The sequence below is a fragment of the Sorex fumeus genome, unplaced genomic scaffold (genome assembly GCF_029834395.1).
Source record: "Sorex fumeus unplaced genomic scaffold, SorFum_2.1 ptg000043l, whole genome shotgun sequence".
In the NCBI taxonomy this organism is placed as follows: domain Eukaryota; kingdom Metazoa; phylum Chordata; class Mammalia; order Eulipotyphla; family Soricidae; genus Sorex; species Sorex fumeus.
This window is the reverse complement of record NW_026606100.1, coordinates 3,835,737-3,859,540: the sequence shown is the minus strand read 5'-3', so window position 1 is coordinate 3,859,540 and position 23,804 is coordinate 3,835,737. Positions and strand designations below refer to the sequence as shown.

Here is a 23,804-nt window from a genome sequence, read left to right as displayed (position 1 = left end):
AGGTTACATCCTTGGACATTTACCTTCTCACTCAAGCATCAGTTTCCTTTCCAGGAAAACAGAGACAGTAGCAACCAACCCATCTCCCACGGTTGTGGTGAGACCCTCCTTCTGCGATTCCCCAGGTGTCCCTTTCCTATCTGCATCTCAGTGATCACAGGGTGAAATTTGAGATGCCCCAGTTGCACCCACAGCTACTACTGAGGCTACTGGATCGTTCTAGTGCCCCTAGGGGGACAATCTCACTCCTTGTTTTTTGTGCCACACAGGGATGCTCAGGGCTTACTCTTGGCTGTGCTCAGGGCTCACTTCTGGCAGGACTCAGGGGGATCATCTGGGGTGCTGGGAATTGAACCCGGTCATCAGCATCATGCAAGGCAAGTGTCCTGCCCCCTGCACTCCCCACTCGAGAAACAGTCCTTGAGCCTGCAGAAGCCAGGTCGCCTTCCTAGGAGAGGGAGTCTGCGTCCATGCACAGTCTCTGAGCTTGCAGTGGAAGAGCAGCGGCCACCACGGGTGTGGGCTTGCTGCTGGCCCTGGATCTGACCGGTGTGGCTGGGAAGGGGCCTTTCCCACTAGCCTCTCTCTGAACTCCCGAGAAATTCCCAGACTGTCCCAGGGAGAGTGGGCGGGCCTGTTGTGGCCTCCAGCAATGGGGCTCAGTGGGCACAGGAGTGAGTGACTGGGGGCAGCCTTGGGCTTATCAGCTAAAGCTCTTAGAGCCTGAATTCTCACCAGAAACAGGAATCACCTCCCCTCCCCCATGCAAATGCTTCTGCTATGCCCCTCACTCAAGTGTTCCACAGAGCAGCCTCTGCTCCTCGGGGAGGCACGGGTGGGAGTGGGGTTGCACTCTGTGGCCACATGGCTTAGGGGGTATCTGCTGATGGGCCCAGTGGGACGCCCTGGCCCTGTGCTGCACCCCCACCCCCCACTTCCTGGAAGTACTGGGCAGCCTCTGTGTGGAAACAAGGGCCTGTTTGAGAAGAAGAAACAAAGGAACCCTGGAGGCTGCAGGGTCATGTGGGGGCAGCACACAGAGCCGCTAAGCAGGGACAGTGGGGTCTGACCCTGGGCATGGGACAGGGTGAGGGCCTGTCAGCAAAGGCCTCTCAAGCCCACCGCCTCCCACATCCTGCAAGGCAGTGGAGCCGGGTGAGGGGCCACCAGGTCAGGGCCTCCTGCTGGGCCAGGGTGGGACCCAGGCACCTAGAGGTGTTCCAGGTGTAGCGAGCGGCCATCCTGGGGTCCAGCTAGGACAGGCGAGGGAGTTGGGGGTCCGCTGACACCAGAGAAGGTCTGCAAGGGTTCACTCTGAGGACAGATGTGTTTTAATAGTTTCCAGGGCCCAAGGGCAGTGGCGGGGGATCCACGGAGAAGGCGAGGCTATTACAGGAAGTAGGCAGCTAGAGCTGACATCTTGTCCTTGGGCCGTCGGGCACTGGGCTTCCCCGGGGGCCGTCGCCCCCGGCCCCGGCCTCGGCCCTGCCGCCTCCCCGGGCCCCCACGGTGCATGGGGTGGCAGGAAGCGGCGTGCTTCAGCTCCACCAGCTCTTGGAAGACAGGGTCGCAGAAGACGCAGCCTGTATGCTGTGTGTCGTCGCCGGGCAGTGGGGACTTGGCCTTGTTGAAGTCCACGTCGAGCAGGGCTGCCTCACAGATGCTGCAGGTGTCAGGGGACACGCGCACACGGTGCGCATTCTCGAAGCAGTGCGCCACCACGTTGCACTTGTTGCAGGCCACCTTCCACTTGGGGCCGGAGGTGGGGTCCAGCACCAGCACCCCGCTCTCGCACTCCACGCACTGGCCGATGCCCAGCATGCTCAGCGAGTGCTGGCAGGTGGGGTGTGTGCACTCGTTGCAGCCCATGCCTGCAGGGAGAGGGCAGCCTGGGGTGTGCGCCCACAACCGCCACCAGGACCCCTCGCCCTGCAGAGACTGCTCCCCTGCTCCTACTCATCTAGGGCCTGGGACCTGGGGGGGGTCCCTCCCTGGGAGAATGCTGCCCCAGGCCCTCTGGGCACCCAGATGCCAGGACTGCCCTGGTGGAGTGGGCTGATGCCTCCCTCGTGTCTCCCAGAGTCAGGGGTGAGCAGAGCGTACAGGACACAGTACAGCGGGAAGCACGACTGGCCCAGGTCTGCCCAGACTCTGGGCTCAGTGCTCTGGGCTGTCGCGGAACACACACTCTCCTCTGGGCACTCCTCTCAGCGGACGGGGCTCACTCACACCTACTGCATTTTCTCCTTCAGCCCAGCCAAGGAGGGGACCGAGCACCCCCCAGGGCCCAGATCCCGAGCCAGCTGACCACGGTGTCCCGCCCAGTTATGACCTGGACTGGAGGGACAGGCAGCTGCTATGCTGGGGTCTTCTGTCTTGGGTCCACTGGGCAGGAAGGGCCAGGAGTGGGGACCCCTCGGAATCCAGCCCGGTGCGAGACTGCACAGAGACCACGGGTACCTGGGGGTGGGCAGCTGAGGCCGGGGACACGGGGCTCACCTTTCTTCATATCTCGGAAGGGTGGGTGGTTGGAGCAATAGGGGCACAGTGGGTAACTCTTGCCCCGAGAGCCCGAGGACCACAGGACCAGCTCGAAGTCATCCAGGGGGCAGCGCAGCTCCTTGTAGAGCTTGATGGTGCCGTTCTGGGGCAGGGTGTAGGTCTCGTCGCAGTGTGAGCAGTGCAGGCGGCTGGGCTTGGCCTGCAGCAGCCAGGGGAGAAGTGAAGCTGCAGGGACCCCCAGCCCCTGCCACGCTTGGTCCCCTCACAGGAACAGCAGGTGAGGACAGCAAGTGACACACAGTGCCGACCCAGAGCAGGACACAGAGTACACGACACACGATGCACAAGTCTGTACACATGTGTCCACAAATGTATGGAAGAAGACTACGCTCACAGAGTATGTGCGTAATGCCTGATTACTGATGCATTTTGTTTTGGTTTAGGGCCACATCTGGTGGTGCTCAGGGCTTACTCCTGGAGGGGTCTGGTAGGCCATCTATGCTGCTGTGGATTGAACCTGGGTCGGCTGTATGCAAAGCAAGCACCTTAAACCCTGTACTATCTCTCCAGCCCAACACTTTTAGACCTGATCAGAATACACAGCATGCAACAGCCGAAAACCTGATACTCGCTATGCAGCCAAAGTCTGGGCCTGGACCCAAGACTCTTGCTACATGCAGGAAGAAAAGCATTTTTCCTCATTTACTTTTCTAACTTTTGGTTTTCTATTTTGAACCCAGGGCCTCAACTGTGCAAAGTAAGTGTTCTACTTCTGACCTACCTTCCCAGCCCCAGAAAGGCAGTTTTAAAATCCCTCCATGTAGCTTGATCCCCATAAGCACACAGATTACATTCTTAAGAAACAATAGGCAGGGGTTGGAGAGACAGTACAATGTTAAGGTGCAGGCCTTGCACTGGGCTAACCCAGGTTCAATCCCTGGCACCCAGATGGTCCTCTGTGCCCCACCCGGAGTAAGCCCCGAGCACTGCAGGTATGAACCCCAAACCCAAACCAAACCACACAGCGCACAATGTGCTGGAGTAGTCTGGGGTCATGCCAAACAGCAAGGACGTGCTGACGAAGGTGCCCAGTCCTTCTTCCCAGCCAGGTGGTCACAGCCCTCCCACCTACCTACCTGGATATATTTCATGAACCGGTGGCACTTCCCGCAGCGGGAAAGAGGCTTCCCCGTGGCCGCCAGCGGAGAGAAAGACACCTCCATCAGTTCATCCATGCCTGTAAGCAAACAGTTCAGGAGGCTGCCACCATCTGCAGGAAGCGGACCCTATGGGCTGCAGCCACTGGCCAAGTCCTCGTGGGCGTGAGCCAGTGGGCCTGCACTCCTGCCTGCAATGCAACCCTCACAATGGCCCGGCCCTGGGACCGGCCAGCATCGCCTCAGCCTCTAGACACAGGCCTGGAGCCCAGTCGTGTCCTGGGAACAGCTCCGGTGGGGTCGTGCTGGCGATCAAGCTGGCGAGAAGGAAGAGGCCGGTCTTACCAGCGATGGAGTCGACGAAGTAGTGGAACTTCCTTTTGAAGATGTCTAGGGTGTGGCCCAGGACCTGGCGGTAGTCGGCCTTGCCCTGGGCAATGAGGTTCAGCTGCTTCTCCACGGCGCTGCGGATGGTGGGGAGCACCAGCTCTGCATCTGAGCGGGGGTGCCGCCGTGAGCTCAGACAAGCCGCCCCGGGGCCCTCCTCAGCTCTCGTACCCAAGGATCTGGTGTGGCACAGCCAGGGGCACCCTGTGTCCAGGGGTCACAGACAGTCCCTGAGGGCTCTGGGAACAGAGCAGACGGCACTCCACGAGGAGTGTCTGACGGGAGCTGAGGGGCATTGGGTGCCTCTTTCCTCCCCTCTGGGCGCTTGGCCCAACCAGGGTGGCTGCAGCCCGCTGGGAAGGGTCTGGGGGTGGCCGATGCAGCTCCCTGTCAGTGGGGGGGGGGGGGGTGTGGGCTGGTGGGTGCAGAGTCCCCCTGGCTGGACTCACCGATCTTGTAGTAGCCGTGCACCAGCACGATGCCGAGGTTGGTGGGCTTGAGGCGGCGGCCGCTCTCCACCGTGACATAGTTGCGCTGACAGATGTTGTTGATGTGCACGGGGATGCTGGCGTCCGTGCCTGGAACCACAGCAAGATGCTCCTTGGCCTGCCCCGAGCTCCCCTCGACCCGTCTGTCGTGGGCCCTCCCTCCCCTGGACACTCTCATGGCCCCACCACCACTCTTTCCGTGCCAGGTGCTCATTCCAGATTCAAGAATGAGGGGGCTAGAGTGATAGCACAGCAGGTAGGGTGTTTGCCTTGCATGCGGCCGACCCGGGTTCGATTCCCAGCATTCCATATGGTCCCCCGAGCACTGCCAGGAGTAATTCCTGAATGCATGAGCTAGGAGGAACCCCTGTGCATCGCTGAGTGTGACTCAAAAAAACAAAAAGAAAAAAAAAATGAGGCGGCTCAGAGAGGTCAAGGCACTCTACTCTGCCAGGGCCACAGAGCTTGCTCATCTTGTGAGTGCTCAGTCCCTCCTGCCTTGACCCTGGGCACCCAACCCTCCTGGAGCCAGGGCCTGAGCCCCCACACTTACTGCAACTCATCCCCGCCAAATCCCAGGCCTGCTTTACCCACTCCTGGCTTCCAACAGCTCCCTTGCAAAGCCTCCTTGGCAGGCACTCAGGACCGAGCAGTGAGGCCACCATTCTCACAGCACGAGCGCAAGATCCAGATGTGCACCCCACGTGGTGGGCTCCATGGCCAGCTGAGCAGGCCCCACGTGACCCTCTGGGGCTCAGCCGTTCTCGCTGCTTACCCCTAAAGCCAGGGAGGCCCCAGCAGACTGGCACCCGCCTGGGCGGAGCCGGCACACTGCTGCCTTTACCACTGCTTGTTCCGGCCCCACAAGAGCCTTCCCTACTGTCGCCTACTTGCCCTGGTGACAGTGCCCACTGCTCATGTCCCATCCACGGGGGAAGCATACACCATGGTCAATGTTCTAGCCATGATGCCCGCAGCAGGCAGTGGACAGGATGGGTCCAGCTCCCCACTCCACCCACTCCATCTCCAGGACCCAAATTTGGGGAGATACTTGGTGAGAGCTGCCTGCAGGACAGGGGAGGCACAGAGCCCAGGTGCAGAGGCTGGCTGTCCCTCGGCCCTCCAGAGAGAGCAGTGGCAGGAATACAGGGACACGGGGGCAGAGGGCCAGCACAGACGGCAGGGGCAGGGCCTGCCTCGCATGGGAGACAGCATCAGCGTCTGCGCCCTTGGCTGCCATTTCACCGGGGACCCTCTGCTCACTGCCCAGGAGCGTCCTGGCCCTGGGCGGGCTTCTCTGCTCCCCTCACAGGGAAGTGGCATTTTGGTTCCTTGTTGCCTGATTCCAGGACAGACCCAGGCTGGTGGTGTGGGCTCAGAATTCCAATCTGACTTTTTGTGTTTTTCCTATACACTCGTGAATCACGTGGCATCCCAGGTCCACAGTCAGCCTCGCGGCGTAGCAGAAATGAGGTGCCTTCCGAGGCCAGGCCGGCCGGAGGCGTGGGCCTCAGTTAGGTGCGCCAGCTCCCGCGGGCACCCACCGATGCCGTGCTTCTCCATGAGCGTGATGAGCTCGGCCTCCGTCAGGTAGTCAGGTGGGCTCGTCTGCTTCTCCAGCATCTTCACCTCGCCCACAGGGAAGGTGTCCCCCTTCTGGCAGGTGGGCAGGCTCTCCTCCAGAGGTATGCTCTGCCAGGGCATGATGTCCGTGAATCCTGACGAGACAGGGCAGCCCTGAGACCCTGGGCCTCCTGGGCCCGGCCGGGGTGGGCAGAGGCAGTGTGGGAGCTGTGGCTCTACCTGGGGAGATGACGGTCTTCCCAGTGCAGGAGAAGCGCTCGGGCCCGATCCGGAAGGAGATGGAGCTCTGCAGGTACTTGCAGTCGTAGCTGACGGTGGCAATGAAGTGCCTGGTGATGTACTCGTAGAGCCGCCACGCCTCGCTCCCTGTAACGGGCACACGGGAGGTCAGTGGCCAAGGTGCCAGAGCCGCTGTGGCCTGAGGGCGGAGGGACAGGATGGCGTCCCCAGGGTCTTTACAGCCCCCTCAGGCCTGTGGCTTGCACCTCACACATTTCCTTCCAAGTGGGACCACTCTCCAGGGGGGCCACCCACCCCCACACCCCCAGGCGTCGTCTAAGAGGCTCCTCCCCCTCTGCCTGCTCCCAGCGCATGGGCACCGGCCCTTCGAACAGGTGGGAAGCAGGAGGGGCACCCCTGGGTGATCCTGGTCACTGTCTGACCCCATCTCCACTTGTCCCGCCAACCCACCGCCCCCTCACCTCCTGCGCCCCTTGCTCCTGTGTTTCCTGAGAACCTGGCCCTTGGACAATGCCCTCCCTTTCCTGCCACATTTCACTCCTGTCCCTGGCCCACAGCCGCAGAGCACAACTCCCAGGGGCAAGAGGGGGGCAGGAAGAAGCTCCCAGATTGCCAAGGGGGTGGGGAGGAGCATAGCACAGCAGGAGGGGCGTTTGTCTTGCATGCAGCCCACCTACTTCAAACCCCAGCATGACATATGGTCCCCTGACTACCACCAGAAGCAATCCCTGAGTGTAGAGTCAGGAGCAATCCCTGAACACTGCCAGGTTGGCAGAAAAACAAACACACAAAAACCCTCCCCAGAACTCCACCCATACCGCCAAGGGACGGACACCTTCCGGGTGCCAGTCTGTGGCGCTTCTTGCCCTTCCTTCCTGGGGGAGTGCCTGGTGGTGGGCAAGGGGTGCCCCCTACCTAATTCGGCCTCGGTGGCAGCCCTCATGGGGGTGATCGGGGGGTGGTCACCAGCGTCGTGGCCTTTGCGGGGGCGGTTGATGCCTTCTGCTAACAGCTGCTTCACCTGAGGCAGAGAAGTCTGTGCTAGCACAGCTGCTCCCCAGGCCTGCTGGGCCAGAGACCCTGGGGCAGGGGGCGTGGGCGACCTCCCCAGCCCCTGCTCACCGTGTCGGCCCAGTAGGGGTGATTGGCCTGCTGTCGAAGGGGCCCCTTCAGGTCAAAGTTCTCAGGGTAGTGCGTGGTCTCGGTCCGCGGGTAGCTGATGTAGCCTTGTGTGTAGAGCCGCTCAGCGGTCTGCATGGCATGCTGGGGCCCCATGCCTGTGAGGGAGAGGGGCCGGTGGGGCACTCAAGCACCCACCAAGGAGGGGATGCTGCACCACGAGGCGGGGCTCTGAGCAGGCCCGGCAGGAGACAGAGCTGTTGTCCGGGCACCTGGTCTCCAGATCGGGGCCCTGGACCTGCAGGGGGCACAGGACAGGGCTGTGGGCCCCCGCTGACTCTGGCCCTGGGGCGAGTGGCTCCTGGGTCTCCAGCTGTCTGGCCAGACCTAGCATCCACCCTCTGCTGGAGCCCCTCAGCGTGTCCCCCATGACACTTGAGGACAAGGACTGAGGGCTGCCCCCGTCTCCCGTTAGCAGAGGTTGGCCCTCAGCTAGCAGACATGCCACTGTCATCCTGTAAAGACCCTGGAATCTCTGTTCTGAGAGAACAGTGCTCTCGGCTTCCTGAGGCCTCACAGGAACCACCATATCTTCAGCCAGACAGTGGTCAGACACTGCAACTTTCCACATGAGTATGTGTGTGTGGGGGGAGGGGTGACATCTGTGTTATAGGAGATGGAGGGGCACCTGGCACAGGGAGAGCACAGAGCTGCCCTGCATTCCCAGGCCCTGGCAGGGTTCCCCTGCACCTCACAGAAGTCGCAACTTTAAAGAAACGTCTCCCACACATACCCAGGGAAGAGCTGGCCACGCGCAGCATCTCCACGGTGTTCAGGGCCAGGGGCCTCTGCTTGGCCTTCTCCTTCCTGCTTGTGGACTCCACCTAGTAGAAGAAGAGACTCTGCGTCCTGGCCAGCAACAGGTCGGTGGCAGCAATGCCACAAAACCATGAAGGTGTCATCCGTCTGCACTTCATGTGCCTCCAACTCCCTCCTTCCCAGCACTTGAGCAGAGACTTGGTGGAATATTTAATTTAGGTTCACAAAGGGAAAAATGAGAGGTTTTTTTTTCTAGAGGATATTCCCAGGAAAGAGATAACCTAAGGAACGGTGGAAAGGCCAGAGGTGACTACCAAAATCCCGCAGTGGCCACGGGATGGCAGTGAGGTCTGGGGGAGGCCACGAAGCACAGGCCCCTCAGGGGGACCTACCTGCCCTGCTGGGCGCCAACGCCGCCCTGCGGAGTCAGAGAACTGCTCTGCCTTCCAGCCTGTCACAAGAGGCTAGAGATCAGGTGTTTTATGTGAGATCTCATCATTTACACATGTGGCAATGGTTTCAAACCTTCTGTAAATACTGGCAGACAAGCTGGTCCTGTCCCTCGTAACTAGCAGGAGAAACAACAGTTTGGTCTGGGGCAAAACTGACCCAGGACACTGAGGCTTTGTGCCTGCCCATGTTGGGTGGACCTGGCCAGGTGGTATCCTCTGGATTCCAGACAAAAAAATGTGGGGCCCAGCCCTGGGAGATTCTGAGTGTGCAACAGTGCAGGTAGTTACATGAGAGCAGCTTTAGGAAACGTTCTGGAAGTCCAAGGCATCTGCCTGGAGGGGTGAGAGGCACCCAAAGAAGGCTGGGACAGGACAGGGGAGGCAGCTAAAGGAGGCCACAGACTCTGGTGGATTCACAGCTAGAATGTCTTTGCTGCAATGGCTGGGGATCTGCCCTCTTGCCAGGGGGCATCCCGGCCAAGCATCGCCTGTCCTTCAAATCAAACTTCAAATGTAAGAAATATAATGACAACAGAGACCAGGGCCTGCAAAAAACTGTGGCAAAAACTGTGGGCCCCAATCACCCCCTGCACCTGTGTGTGACACTGGCTAGGTCGCTGAGGCGCACGCAGAAAAGGACAGGGAATGGATTCCTGACAAAGGGAGGTGAGGCCCGGGGTGATGTGGAAAGGCGACAGTGGAAGGGGCTGGCAGGTGGCTCAGGCATGGCACACAGTGGCTCCCATTATGCTGAGGGTGCCGGCAGGAGTCTAAGTGTGCTCAACCATTCTTTCTAAAAGATGCCTGCTCCCACTGGGGGAGACGGACATGACCTACTCTTCCAACTGTTGCTCTAGGCAGGGATTTCCGCCCCCACCCCAGGAAAAGGAGGTGAATGGAGCAACCCACCAGGGCTTCCTTCTCCAGCTTGGTCATGTTTAAGAACATCTGCGCGATCTCCCGGTCGAACACTCGCACCCGGTCCCAGTCCAGAAGGAGGCTTCTGTCTTTATCCACGTCCACCTGCAGGGAAAGGACAGAAGGCACAGGAGAAAGTGCCAGGTAAGCCCACTACAGGGAGAAGAGCGGGCAGGGCAGGGGATGCTGGTCTCTCTGTGGCTACAGTCCTCCTGCTGCATCTGGGCAGGAGTCTCCTGGTGTGTCAGACAGTCTCCTGGCTACAGTATCCCAGTGTGTCTGGGCTACAGTCTCCCCATGTCTGCAGCCAGTTTTCCAGTTGTGCCTGTTGCTACAGTCTCACAGCCCCGCCCAACAGCAGGCAGAGGTCAGCACAGGGTCCGAGGGAAACCCAAAGTGAACTGACAGATCTTTAAGGTGAGTCCCATTCTCCACTTTCCACCTCATCACTGACCACTCATCAATCCTGGCCAGCACTAGGACAGCCCCACCCCTAATCTACCAGATGAGTTCTGTATTATAAATCCTTTTTTTTTTTTTTGGAGGGGACATAACACCCCACAGTGCTCAAGACTTACTCCTGGCTCTGTGCTCAGGGATCAATCCTGACAAGCTTGAGGGACCATATGGGGTGCTAGGGATCAAATCCTGGCCGGCCATGTGCAAGGTAAGTTCCCTCCCTGCTGTACTGAGGTGCCCATATGTTCTAAGTCTTGAGAAGCTCCCATGGAGGATTTTACCTGCAGGAAGGATCTCAAAGTCTGAAAGTGATCTAAGAGCCAGTGGAGTCCTGGGGCCTGACCACAGCAACCACAGCAGCTGATACTCCCGCATGGGCGACCTCCCCGCATGTGGTCATTCCTGCTCATCCAATGCTTCCAGGACTAGCACTAACCTGCCCAAATATGAAGGCTGGGATCCCTTCCCTGGGCAGCCCACAGACCCGTTCTCTTGCGTCTCTCCTCTGGTCTGCTGTCCACACTTGTGTCCTGGACCTTGAGGGTGCAGAACTATGATGAAGGAGGACTCTCAGAATCTTTATCCCAGACCTGCTGAGTGTCGGTGTAAGTAACAAAGGGAAAGTGAACCTTGGCCTGCAGCACCCAGTAGGTCTCCGGTTTGAAGGACTGGATTTTATCGTGTCTCTCCACGCAGAAGCCCAGGGTAGGGGTCTGGCAAGGCCCAAAGGAGATGAGGGAGCTGTCAAGATTGCCGTATTTGCCTTGGAAGTACTTGGTCTGAAATCTGCAAGGAAGGGGAGACACAAAGGAGACAGTCTGTCAAGCTCAGTGTGAGACCGTGTCACTGACGGCCTATGAGGCCCAAGGCAGGGGCTCCCTGCTCAGACTCGTGGGCAAGAGGACCTGCTCGGCACGGGTCTGCAGAGGAGGAATCAGGGAACTATGCACGACAGGACGGAGGAGAGAAGCACAGGCCCTCGTGCACCCCCTTTACCTCAAGACCTGCAGTGTGAACAGTGCGCTTCAAGTACCTGGCTGTGTGGTCTGGGTCAGTTAAACAGTTTTCTTCAGGGTTGGTTTATCTATCTCTAAACTCAGGTTTGGGGTTTGGGGGCACCCCTGACAGTGCTCAGGGGTCATTCCAGGCACTGCTCAAGGGACCCTACGTGCTGTGAGGATCAAACCAGGCAAGTGCTTTAAGCCCTGTACTGTCTTTCTGGCCCCCTGAGGTTTTAGCTCTATGGCAACCACCTATGGAGGAGCAGGTCCGGGGCGGTCAGTACCTGGTGAAGGCACAGCCTATGCGCAGGTCCAGCTCCTGCCGGGCATCCACCGAGAGTGCCTCGTTGTGGTCTGGCTCGCCCAGGCAGGCCATGGCTTTGCAGATGTCTGTGTCGGTGATGGAGCTGAACCTGGCCCGGAACACGGTCTTCTCGCTGCTGTGGGCCTGGTTCATGACGGGCAGCACGGCATCCAGGACCTGCGGAAGGCCGCCAGTCTCTCACCTCGCCTCCTGGGAAGCCTGCCTCCTCTCGGCCCTCTCCTGCCACCGGCTCGCCTCTGCCTGCCTGTTCCAGGTCCACCAGACCAGGAAATGCCAAGGACGTGGGGGCTCTGGCCCACCCTGCTCACCCTCTCTTGAAATCCCACCTTCCCAGACAACGATGTGCTGGGAAGGGGGTGAAATTCTGTGAAAGGAGAAGACGGGGCAGTAGGCACAAGGCAGAGGTAGGTACAGGCAACCCTCGCCTGAGGGCCTGCTTGGGGCACTCAGGGCCCAGCACAGTGGGGGTCCTGGAGCCAAGACTAAGTAGCCTATGCATGGGACGGGCCACGCAAGAGCCCAGCCATGCAGCGTCTTTACAGGGGAGCGGCTTCCGTTCTGGGGGAGAGAGCCCTGTGAGCTGCCCCGCTTCTCCGGGCCCAGGCTCAAGGCGCCCCTCCCCCCCCCCCCCCCCCCCCCCGCAAGGGAGGAGCAGCCTGGTCCGGAGAGAACAGGAGTGGGGGTTCTGGGAAGAGACTCTGTTTGCTGAGGGTGCAATGCTGGAATGTGGGGTGACCCACGCGTCCCCACTGTGCTGGGGAGAACTGAGGATGCAAAGGCAGGAGAGTAACCTGCCGTCACTGGTCCCTGCTGCCCCCAGGGCGGCCTTCCTTAGGCTGGGCTGCAGGGGCCCATGAGAAGATGAGGTGGGCAGGGGGCCCCCGCAGGGTGTCTGCCAGCACAGTATGGGCACGAGTGAGGGGGGGCCCCGGGCAGCCAGGATGTGGTGAAACACCCTCTCTTGAAATCCCGCCTGCCCTTCGCACCTTGGCCCACATATGTGCCCATAGCAAGGGAGCTCAGATGCCCACCCTCTGTAGAGCTGCGATTTATGAACTACCTAGAATTTCCACAGGAAGGGGGGGACGAGGCACTTCTTGGCTAATGGAGCTGATGACCTCCAGGTATGGTGGGACCGCAAGTGGCAAGCTGGAATGGATGGCAGAAAGGCCTACAAGGACCCCCGTGGGCTCACCCCTCACCTCAAAGCAGATGTTCTCCCCCTCCTTGTCACAGTCCAGCCACAGCACGATGTAGTCACAGCCTTTGCCTTCGACCTGCACACATAGAGGGTGACTCGCACCTGCCACAGCCTGGGACCCCTGCTGGTGCAGGGAGTGGGCCCAGCTCCCAGTCCCATGTAGGAGCACTGTACCCAGAGTGGCCGTCAGGCTGGCAGGGCAGCTGGCTGTGCTAGGCTGGCTTAACCACCGAGCAAATGCTTAATTCAGACCTGCTCTTAGTAGTTAAAAAAAAAAGGCAACCACCACTAGACAGATGATGATCTTCACCCTCAGACCTGCAGAGACGGGCCAGAGCAATAGTATAGAAGATAGGGCATTTACCTTGCATGCGGCCGACCCGGGTTTGATCTCTGGTATCCAATATAGGGACATCTCCTGAGCACTGCCAGGAGTAACCCCTGAGCATTGCCAGGTGTGGTCCCAAAACAAAACAAACCACAGAGAATGATCCTAAAGTGAGATAACGTGTAAACAGCAGTTGTTTCGGATTGTGTATTTATGTCTCTGCTACTTTGACCTTCATTTTAGTTTGGTTTTGGGTAATAGCTGACAGTTCTCATGGGCTACTCCTGGCTCAGTGCTCAGGGTGGCTAAAAGTAGTGCTGGACATGTGGCAGCAGGGCCCAAATCCGGGGCTCCTGCACACACAGAATGAACTCTAGGTCTCAAAGTCATCTCTCTGGCCCCTCTTCTACCTTTGTTCGTTTGCTACAGTTTTTGGGCTATACCTGGTGATGCTCAGCGGTTACTTCTAGCTCTCAACTCAGAAATCACTCCTAGCAGTGCTCAGGGAACTATACAGGATGCCAAGGATGAACCCTGGGTTGGCCACATGCAAGGCAAATGCCCTCCCTACTGTACTCTCTCTCTGATCCCTCCTTTTCTATTTTTAATATTTTTCAAAATGCATCTGAATTTGGTTTTTGTTTTTATTGAGTCACACCTGGCGACGCTTAGGGGTTACACCTGGCTCTGCGCTCAAGAATTACTCCTGCCGGTGCTCAGGAACGATGTGGGATGCTGGGGCTCAAACCCGGATCAGCTGCATGCAAGGCAAACGCGCTAACCGCTGTACTATCGTTCCAGCTCCTGAATTTGTTTTATAACTAGAAAAACCACTACCAACAACAAAGCAACAATTTTTGGTCTGTTTGGTTTTGGGGGGACCCTCCCAGCTGTGCCTGGCGCCAGCAGGCTATAGGTGAAATGCAGTGTCGCTCAGCCACAGTGCTGGGGGCCCACCAGGGCCACACCCAGCAGGGTGTGTGTTGGGGAGATGGCGGTGGCGTGTGGAGCCTCACACGTGCCAGGCAGGTGCTCCACCACTCTGCACGATCTCCCTGGCCCAAGGAATGACTTGAAAGCATTCCTGTTTCCCAGGGCTGGCTGTGTTGGCGGGGAGGAGCAGGCCTGCAGGGAAAAGTCCTCCCAGTCCAAAATGGGGTGAAGGACTCCTGATAGCAGCCATGGTGCGGGAGCCATCACCCGCTCACGCACCTGCAGGAACTTCACCATGTTCAGCTTGGGGTTAGCCTCCTTCTTCTCTGTCGGAGCTTGGCTGAAAAGCTCTGCGGGGTCCACCTTGTCCCACTTGTTGTACTTCCCTACAGACCACAGGAAAAATGACATCGTACCAGCTTCCTCCACTCAAAGTGCTTTCCCTCAAGGGTTGTCAGAACCCTAGAATAATGGTGCCGGTCTGGTCTAGTCTGGGAGAGGAAGGTTCAAGCCTTCGAGCTGGCAGCGGGAAGGCAGCTGCAGCCTGGCTCCTGGTGGGCCTTTGTGGCTGGAAGCTCCGCTCTTGGGCTGGCTTGGATTTCAGGAACTCTCCCCTGACCCAGCACTTGACTGCAGGCACAGGACAGGCACTCAGGTGATGCCCAAAGAGAACTGATGTGTGGACTGAGCATCCTGCACACCTGCTACTATTTCCATTCAGGGCCCAGTGCCTGCACACTGTGGTCTGTGGCATTCCTGTGCGACTGGGAAATAGCGCATCAGACAAAGCCAAGGTTAAATCCTCGTGCCCCACCTGCCTGCTGTGGCGACGCCTGGGGCTCTAAGTACCTGACATTTAATCAATTTCCTGCTGTCAAGACCAGAACTGCTTGCACTCTGCCTTTCATATCACATGGAGCCCTCGATCGACCTGACCAATGGACAGCACTGCCACAAGATGCATCCCACACAAAAGGAGCAGAAATTTAAGGAGGTCCGGTGCAGCCCTGGAGCCAGGGGAGCTGGGTCCAAGCCCAGGTTAACCATGTGGCCCTGTCCTGGTCCTGGCATGCCACCCCAATGCCAGTCCTTCCAAGCTGCCAGCGCACACTAACGCTCTGAGGACAGCCAGTGGAAGCTGAACACAGTCACGCTCAGCAGGAGCAGCAGCCTCTCCCAGGGGCCTCTGGGGCCCGCACAACCTCCAATCTGCACAGCATGGAACACAGGGCACAAGCTGACCGAGGGCTGCCGCTGGCCCGGGGACCCAGGGACACTGAACTCCCAATCTGGGGTTCTCAGCACCACCATCCCTCTCCCCCAACCTCCACGCCCAGCCCTGGGCACTCACTGCCCCAATGGCTGCTGGCCTCAGGACTCAGGATTTTGGACAAATCTCTCTGCCCAGGAAGCTCCCTGCCTCTCAGCTCTGTGTAGGGCAGCAGGATGAAAGGTGGGTGGGGGGTGAAGGGGACTCACCCAGGAAATCCAGAGTCATCACATGACCACAGACAGATGTCATCTTGAAGCGGACGGTCTGGCCAGCGAAGGTTCCAGTGTACTCATGCACTGAGCAGGTTCCGTTCAGCCCTTTATGTGAGGACATGCTTCCTGGGAAGAGAGGGGAGGAGGCTACTGCAGGGTGCGTCAGACATGGCCTCTCGGAGCACAGAGGCCCCTGCTCAAGCAACCACTGAAAATTCCTCTGGCCATTGCTGGTCTCCAAATAGTGGTATGAGCGCGACATGGAGCACAGGCTGGTGGGGCTCAGGAGATGCTGTTGAACCCTTCTCTGCATCTCTGTTTCACCCAAAAGGAAGGTCTAGATGGGAGCCACTTGGGGGATGGAAAGGAAATGGCCCCCACCAACCAAAGGGGGCCACAGACAAGTGGGAGCAAGGGCAGTGGTTCCTTTTCTTGGGCCCTGATCTCTGGAGGGCCCCTACCCTGGCTTGACCTAGTAGCTCCCTTGAGTAATGTGAGGTGTATGTAGGGGGTGCATGCCCCTGGCATAGCCGCAGAGACCAGAGCGGGCTTCTGCCTATGTCTTCTTCCTTCCCCATTAGTTCTCCCTTCTCGGAAGCTTCCAGATTAGTTTCACCTGTCCATGACCAACAACCCCGAAAAGCACTGCGGGGACAGTGGGCTCTCGGGAACTGCTGCCTGTCCGCCTCTGTGCTATGAACCACGTCTGCATCTTTTGAAGCCCTGGTACTGGCTCATGTTCATGGTGGCAGCAAATGTGTCCCTCAGTGACCAAGACAGAACGGAGAATTACTATCACCTGCTGTCCCAAAGCAACTCTACTCCAAGGGGCTGGAGTCACCATTTGGGTAAGGAGAAGACCTTTCGCATGGAAACGACCACACTCAGAGCTCAGCCATAGAGAGGGGTGGGCGTCCCTTACCTCGAGAGAGGATTTTGGCAATGGACTGGGCCAAGGATGGCTTTTCTGCAACCATGAGCACGGTCTTCATCTTGTCCGAATGCTGTCAGGGCCTCCAGCCCTGGGAACGGCAGGTCAGAATCTGCTCTTGCTCAGTTCTACAGAGAAGGAAAGAATAGCAGGAGATAGCAGTGCCACAAGGAACTGAATACCACATCAAGGAAGCTCAGTTAAAACTCAAACAAGGGGGCCCTGTTAGTACAGGGTAGGATGTTTCCCTTGGACAACCCAGGTTCGATCCCTGGCATCTCATATGGTTCCCCAAGCACCGAGTAATTCCAGAGTGCAGAGCCAGGAGTAACTCCCGAGCATCGTCGGGAGTGTCCCCCTCCCCCCACCAACAACAAAAAATTCAAACAAAACACAAACCTAAGGCAATCAAAAGAAAAACAAGGGAAACCCAAACCCACACACAAACAACTGAATGGGCTGAGAAATGACTCTGGGAATCTGGCTTCATTAAGAAGCTGAAGAGGGGGATAGAGTGATAGCACAGTGGGTAGGGCATTTGCCTTGCACTCCGCTGACCCGGGTTCGATTCCCAGCATCCCATTTGGTCCCCTGAGCACCACCAGGAGTAAGTCCCGAGTGCATGAGCCAGGAGTAACCCCTGTGCATCACTGGGTGTGACTCAAAAAGAAAAAAAAAAAAAGAAGCTGAAGAGGGTCCTGGAGCCTCAATCCTACCCCTGCATCCACAAGCGGGGGCCTCCAAGGTTCTGGTGCTGGAGGACGGGCTAGGCAGGATGGCTGGGTGGCTGTCTTCCAGGGCTTCAGTTCCGATTACTCTCAAGAGTGGCACCTCCCCCTGAAATATGCCTGGCATCAGGGTCTGTCGCTGCAACAACTGCCTCTGTGGAGCCCAGCACTAAGGCTGTGCTATGGTGGTCTCTACACCCCTGCTGGGGAAGCTTAGTTCTACCAATGGCGAAGCCCCAGAAGTGAGGTTTCAAGGGAAAACCTTCCCCGACACATCCCCCACCACGGAGAAGTCAAGAGCAAGAAAGGAAAGCTGTCAACAAAGGGAATCTGCACTGGGAGTTTTTGAAAAGGAAAAAGGGGCCAAACATTTCTGCCAAGTCAACCTGGGCGTGACCATGCCAGAGATGTCGGTATCCGGATGGCAAGCTGGGTACCCGGCAGTCCTGGTGAGGGCCCTGCCGCTGCTTGGCCCTACAACAGAAACGAGAGGGCCGAGGTGGCCAGCGCTCAAGACAAAGACTTGGACTTGAATCTGGGCACACTGGCTGTAGAACCCACTTGCTAAGCCTCGCCTGTGCTGTAACTGCAGTAATGCGTGCAAATAGCGCCCTCTGCACTGCACGAGAGTCACCTCAGAGTCATGTGCTGTTTTGCAGCTGAGGATGTATATACTGGATCAGGGACTTTGTCTAGGCTCCTCGGACTGTGAGCGATGAGGAAAATCTGGCCGGCCCAATAAACGAAGTCATTCCACCTAATAATAGTATGAATACTGTTTGAGATTTCTAAAATTTAAGAACTGACTTGAAGTTTTAGCATTTTAAACATTTCCTCCCCCTGCCCATGATATCAAAGTTTCTAATCTATCATACTCTTCCTTCATACCTAAGCATCCTAAGAAATTTATTAAGAGCAAAACAGTTCATGGATTCTCCTGTAAAGTTCTCTTTCTTTATTTATTGGGGGCGGGGGCCACATTTGTTGGTACTCAAGGTTTATTCCTGGCTCAGACCTCAGGGATCACTGCTGGTGGACTTGGGGAACCTTATGGGTTGCTGGGGATAGAATCCAGGTTGGCTGTGGGAAAGGCAAGCATCCTACCACTGTACTGTCACTCCAGCCTGAGTTCTCTTTAGAAGGAAACATTTTGCCTGAGATTTGTCACAGGGACTGCCTGTTTCCTTGGACTCAGGGTGCAACAGGGGGTTGCTTCTCCACGTGGCAGCAGCCAGTTTCCAGCACAGTTGTTTTAAAGAAAGGCATGTTTTCATTCAACAGTTTATGCTTTCATTCTATCCAAGCACTTTGCAACGTTCTAAGTAACTCGGTTATATTAGAGGGGAAATTATTGTTATAAGGATTTGTATCCTTATGGTGTCTGGTACTGATTTGGTACAACTCTCTCAAGGACAAACAACTAAGACTCAGAAAAAAAATTTTGAAGGTCAGAGAAATTTGTTGAGCTGGGTTGAAACTCTTACTTCCACAGAGTACCTTCCTGCCTTCCTTTCTTTCTCGCTTCCTTTTTTTGGGGGAGAGCAGACACACCAGCAGTGTTCTGGGTTTACTCCTGGGTTTACTCCAGTGTTCAGGAATCACTCCTGGAGGTGGGATCATATGATTCCCAGAGATCAAACCAGTCAGCCCCATGCAAAGCAAATGCCCTACCTGCTGTACTATTGTTCCAACCCCTGGGTACATTTCCCCCTCCCCCGATTTCAAATCACATGAGGTTTTGCCTCTTAAATGATTTCTGGTCTTAACTGTCATCGATAGCACAGCGGGTAGGGCGTTCGCCTTACAAGCGGCCAACATGGCTGACCCGAGTTCGATTCCTCCGCCCCTCTCGGAGAGCCCGGCAAGCTACCGAGAGTATTCGATATGCCAGACACAGTAACAACAAAGTCTCCAATGGAGACGTTACTGGGCCCGCTCGAGCAAATCGACGATCAACGGGAGGGCCTTTACCTTACCTTTTACCTTAACTGTCATGAATTTTCTGTGACTAATGTGGAGTCCTCCTATTTTTAAAATTCATGTACATCTCCAATGTCCAACCTCAAATCATTGAGAATAAAGGCTGAAAGCAATGGTTTGCAAACTTCATTATTATGTATTCTCTTAGAACTTTTGCCTTACCAACATTATTTACCTAAGATTTTCGCTTCTTTTTTTTTTTCTAATGGGGAGGGGAACAGCTCCCAAGCAGTTCAGCGCACTTGGGGTGGGGCCACTTCTAGTAATACTCAGCTGGGTGGCAATTCAGTGCTAAAGCCCAAAGATACATTGCTGCTTGAGCCCTGAGGGCCAGGGACCACCAGGGCTACCCCAGAGAGTCTCCAGCAATTGAACCTGGGTCAGGTGCGTGCAATGCACAAGCTCTAATCCCTGAACTATCTCTCCTTTCCTTTTGCTTAAGAGCACTGTTGTGTGTGGGGGCAGTACTCCCACGTGGTGGGTAAAGGACTGTGTAAGGCACTTGGGAACTGAGACTGAGTTAGGCCTTCACACGGGCATGTATTCTACCAGCCGTATCCTCAGCCCTGTAAGATTTTGCTTTTTTGAAAAGGGGATATTTTTATAGCCTCTTAGAACCGAAAGACTCTAGTGAAGGGTGAGAACTAGGTTGTTTCCAGTAATCTACATGGTTTATCACTCTTGTACCAATCTAATTTCTCTTGTTGCCTTTAAACTCTGAGTCTGATCTGTCCTCGCAGCAAGTGCTAACATGCTGGCAGCAAAACTGCAAACTGGGACTGTGACAGGAGGGCTGAAAGTGAGGTTGCCTCTGCCATCTCGCTGGCGATACCACCAGTGGAATGTACCCTTGGCAGAAAGAGCCAGGAAAGTCCTCTCCCGAGCCTTAGAGCAAGAGTACTGAGCCGGAGATGTGCAAACAGTCCTCAGTTGTGGATTGTTAACTATTTTATCAAATACCTACAGAATTGTGAACTGGGACTAAGAATTCTTCTTGCTTATTTGTTTTGGGGCTCATACCTGTAGTGCTCAAGGGTTCCTCCCAGAGTTTGGGGGTTTATTTTATTTGGGGGGGGCACATTCATCAGCATTCAGTGCTTATTCCTGGCTCTGTGCACAGAGATCACTTTGGCAGGATTTGAAGGACCATATGCGGTGACAGGGCTCAAATCAGTCGGCCACACACACAAGGCGAGCACCTTTCTCCGAACCGCCCGAGTTTGAGGGTGTCTGCTGGAGATGCTCAGGGCATGGGTCGTGTGGTGCTGGGGATTAAACGGGGCCCCCTCCCTGCATGCCAAGCAGGTGCCCCAGCCCTCGGTGGTCTCCCGGAGACCCATAATCAATCCCTATAACTCCTCTGTCCCGGGCACGTTCTAAAGGCCGTGCTAACAGCTCTATCACGCCCGCGGGGACAGTTTAGGGCAGGAGCACCCTGGATCAGTGTCGGGGGGCCTTTGCCCGCGCCCGGGCACCCTGGATCTCGGGGGGCATCGAGCCCACGCTGAGCTGGCATATCTCTCGTTCCCAAAGGCGGCGCCGCGGGACGAGTCCAGGCCTGCCTCTGCGAAACCAGCGGCCCTGGGTTCTGGCTCCGTCCCCTCCAGAAGCCCCGGCTATGCCCTCCGCCAACAACTGGCCGAAGCCCGGGCCGCGTGGGGCTCGGCGGTGGCCAGGCCGGCCGGGGCTGCCCTCTGCACGGCGCCGCGGAGCCTCAGTTTCCCCGCCTGGCGCCGGAGGCCGCACGCCGCACCCGCACCCGGGCGCCGGCTCCCGGCAGAGGAACGGGAGGAAGCGCGGGCACGCCCCCGTCGGGCCCCCCAGGCCGGCCCCGGGGCGAGGTCCGCTCCCGCCACCGGCCCGCGCGCCCCCCAGCCCGGCGCTGCAGCGCCCGCCGCTCACCCGCAGCCCCAGCGGGGATTCTGCCGCTCCCGACACTCGCCGCTCCCGGGGCCGCCGCCGGCCACCCCGACTTCCGTGTCCGACCGCCGCCGGAGCCCCCCGAGCCCGCCGGCCGCCGGCCGCTCCGCCCCGTCGGTAGGTTCCGCGGCGTACGCGTTCCGGGAACAACAGGCCGGACCGGATCTGCCGGCGCTCCTGGGTCTCGGCGGCTCCCGGGGCGCCCCGGCCCCTCCCCGAGCGCTTCCCGCCGTGGTGCTAGCGGGGTTCCAAGCCCTCACTGCGTCCTGCCTGCCGCGGTCTGCAGGGCACCTCGGAGCCCGCCACCCCGCCGCCCCCTCCCTCTGCAGGGGAAGAGCACAACGACAGTTGTTAGAATGATAATGAAAAGGACCCACGGTAACCAGGAACACAAATATGCTGTCAATAAATAAAACGGAAACAACAGAAGTGAGCCTAGTAGGCTTTTAAAGATAATCTACAAGGGGGGTCTGGGCAGTAATACAGCTGGTAGGGCGTTTGCCTTGCACACGCCGACCTGTGTTCAATCCCACAGCGCCAGGAGTAATTCCTGAGTGCAATATAGCCACGAGTAACCCCTGAGCATCACCAGGTGTGAGCCAGTAAGCCAAAAAGCAAAAAAAAAAAAAAAAAAAAAGAAAAATCTATAAGGAGTGTGGCTGGAGCGACAGTACAGCTGTTAAGGTTTTTCTCTTGCACCCTGCCAACCTGGGTTAGATCTCCTGCACCCTGTTTCTCCGAGCCTCTTGGAGTGATTCCTAAGGGCAGAGCCAAGAGTAAGCACAATCAGGTGTGGCCCACAAACCAAAACAATCAAAACAACACAAAAATGCTGTAAACATTTGTGGGATGACTGGCATAAAATATTTCTGCAAGGTGAACTGGAAAATAAAAGCGATTCTTCTATGTGAGAGCATTAGGCTTATGGAAGGATTAAAATAACATTTATGGCCTTATTTTAAGAATATACGCATTCCCTTTGCCTTTGTGGACTCTTCATCCAACTTGCCTTTAGTGAAACCCATCCCTGCAAGATGCCTGGGGAAAAAAAGGTTTCCCCGTCAGGTTAATAAGACTTGGAAAATGCCAAAAATGGTCAGTGAAATTTCACATTCAAAATAGAACTTCCAATGGCAAACCCACCCTGTGCCAGGTTCTCTGTCTTCCTGGATGCTCAAGCCCCGTGCCTTCGAAGGGCAACCTACACGTTCTCTCACTGGAACTCCTCTGCAAATCCTACCTTCACTTCAAAATATAGTCCAGAACCACTCAATCATCTGCCTCAGTGGCCACTGTCTTTTCTCAAGCCCTGTTTCCCTCCTGGTCTCCTGGCCTTCATTCTGTCATTCTACAATCTGCTGTCCACAAGATCCCAAGTGACCAGAAGTAAGGATTGATCTGAGTATTGGAAGCATTGGCAGAAAGGCAAAAATAGATTCCTTCAGGCCATATGATCCCACCCTGCAGGTTTCATTCTGCAGAGCTGGAGGAAAGAGGTGATTCTCAGATCCAGCAGGGGGTGCTGAGAAGTCAGCCCTGGAGGCCTGGGTGTCTGAATAGATAGTGGGGCTGTGCTGGGCTGTTCTAAATCATTCTAGATGCTTTTCTATAGTTGGTGCATTTAATTCTCATTCCAACACTAGAAAGTAGTCAATATTATTACTACTTTACACATACGGAAATAAGTCACACCAACGTAAAACTAGGAAACCTGGTTCCAGGAGTTTCAACCACTGGTGGCTGTCTTTTCACTGTTTTCTCATTCTCTTTATACTTCCAGACTCTGGAGCCTAATGTTGGGGTTCCTAGGAGACATAAATACTGTATCCTACAGCAAGAACACTGGGACGTAGCCCCAAGCTGTTACCAGCATCTGCTACACCACGTCTTCAAAGTTCTTATCAGTAAGAACATAATTCAGCATTTATGGTTTAATTCCTACATCAGAAACAATTCAGTTACCTGGCTCCAAGTGGCAAAAGTCTTTTCCTTTACTTTGGTTTTGGGGGCTGAGGACTGGCCTAATTCAGAACAGCACCACTGGGGTGAGAGAGACAGTACAGAGGGTAGGGTACTTGCCTTGTGTATAGCTGAGCCAGGTTCTATCCCCAACACCCCGTAAGATTCCTTGAGCCCTACCAGGAGTGATCCCTGAGAGGACAACAAAGGTAAGAAGCAAGCCAACAGACTAGACCCAAGGTGTCTTCCTTATCAGCTTACTGGGAAGTGGGTGCTGTAGCCCACTGGCTGTCCTACAATGACCAGGATTCTGGATCTCCTTGGCCCTGTCTGTCAGTCTTTTCCAGATCTTCCTATGCATGCCCTGCACGTGCCTGGCTCACTAAGGAGTTCCTCTCTCCCTGAGGGTGTCCCCATCCACATCAGTCTTGATTGTGTTCTGTCCAGAAAGCACCGGGGAACTGGGCTCCTGTGACAGTCTATTGACCCCAGACCTCATTCGGCAGAGGCCCTTTACCATGGCAACAACCAGGATTTTCCCAGGATGACTTGCTCCAGATATCTCCTAGCAGATCTGCCAGGCTCAGCTCAGGGTCCCCCATCTTATCCCAAGATTCCACCTTTGATCAGCTGAAAAAAACATATCCCTGCTCTCACTGAAAGCTGTCTTGGGCTTTTGTATATGAATCTGAGGGCAGTGATGCCTGGCAGAGGACATGCTTCATGAAGACAGCTGGCTGGGCATGCTGAGGGCCAGTACATAGAGGAGAGCCTGGAACTGGGGTGCTTAGCTGAGTGCCCAGTTTCATTCCACTCAGAAACAAAGTATAAAAATGAGAAGCAGAGAGAGAGAGAGAGAGAGAGAGAGAGAGAGAGAATGTGTTTGTT

The 23,804-nt window shown here is 56.5% G+C and overlaps 1 protein-coding gene across 1 annotated transcript; it reads right to left on the bottom strand.

Moving 5' to 3' along the window:
* Window positions 1-1,342: 1,342 nt before the first annotated feature.
* TOP3B (DNA topoisomerase III beta) lies at window positions 1,343-21,023 on the bottom strand. Its single transcript, XM_056120787.1, has 18 exons — window positions 20,940-21,023; window positions 16,321-16,457; window positions 15,393-15,524; window positions 14,193-14,299; window positions 12,654-12,728; window positions 11,411-11,607; window positions 10,755-10,911; window positions 9,658-9,771; window positions 8,271-8,361; window positions 7,481-7,635; window positions 7,274-7,379; window positions 6,338-6,484; window positions 6,079-6,252; window positions 4,496-4,624; window positions 4,005-4,154; window positions 3,639-3,739; window positions 2,500-2,701; window positions 1,343-1,871 (listed from the first exon to the last, which is right to left on the bottom strand). The coding sequence occupies exons 2-18, from the start codon at window positions 16,388-16,390 to the stop codon at window positions 1,390-1,392; spliced, it is 2,589 nt and encodes an 862-aa protein (XP_055976762.1). The 5' UTR covers window positions 16,391-16,457; window positions 20,940-21,023; the 3' UTR covers window positions 1,343-1,389.
* Between the last annotated feature and the right edge of the window lie 2,781 nt (window positions 21,024-23,804).

What these genes read in the sequence shown, in the direction of transcription:
- TOP3B (XM_056120787.1), bottom strand. Translation starts at nt 16,390, where the DNA reads ATGAAGACCGTGCTCATGGTTGCAGAAAAGCCATCCTTGGCCCAGTCC. An exon ending in ACTGGGTGCTGCAGGCCAAG is followed by an intron (nt 9,772 to 10,754) that starts GTTCACTTTCCC and finishes CTTTCCCTGCAG; the next exon opens with GTGGACGTGGATAAAGACAG. An exon ending in CTTCGTCGACTCCATCGCTG is followed by an intron (nt 3,740 to 4,004) that starts GTAAGACCGGCC and finishes GTTTGCTTACAG; the next exon opens with GCATGGATGAACTGATGGAG.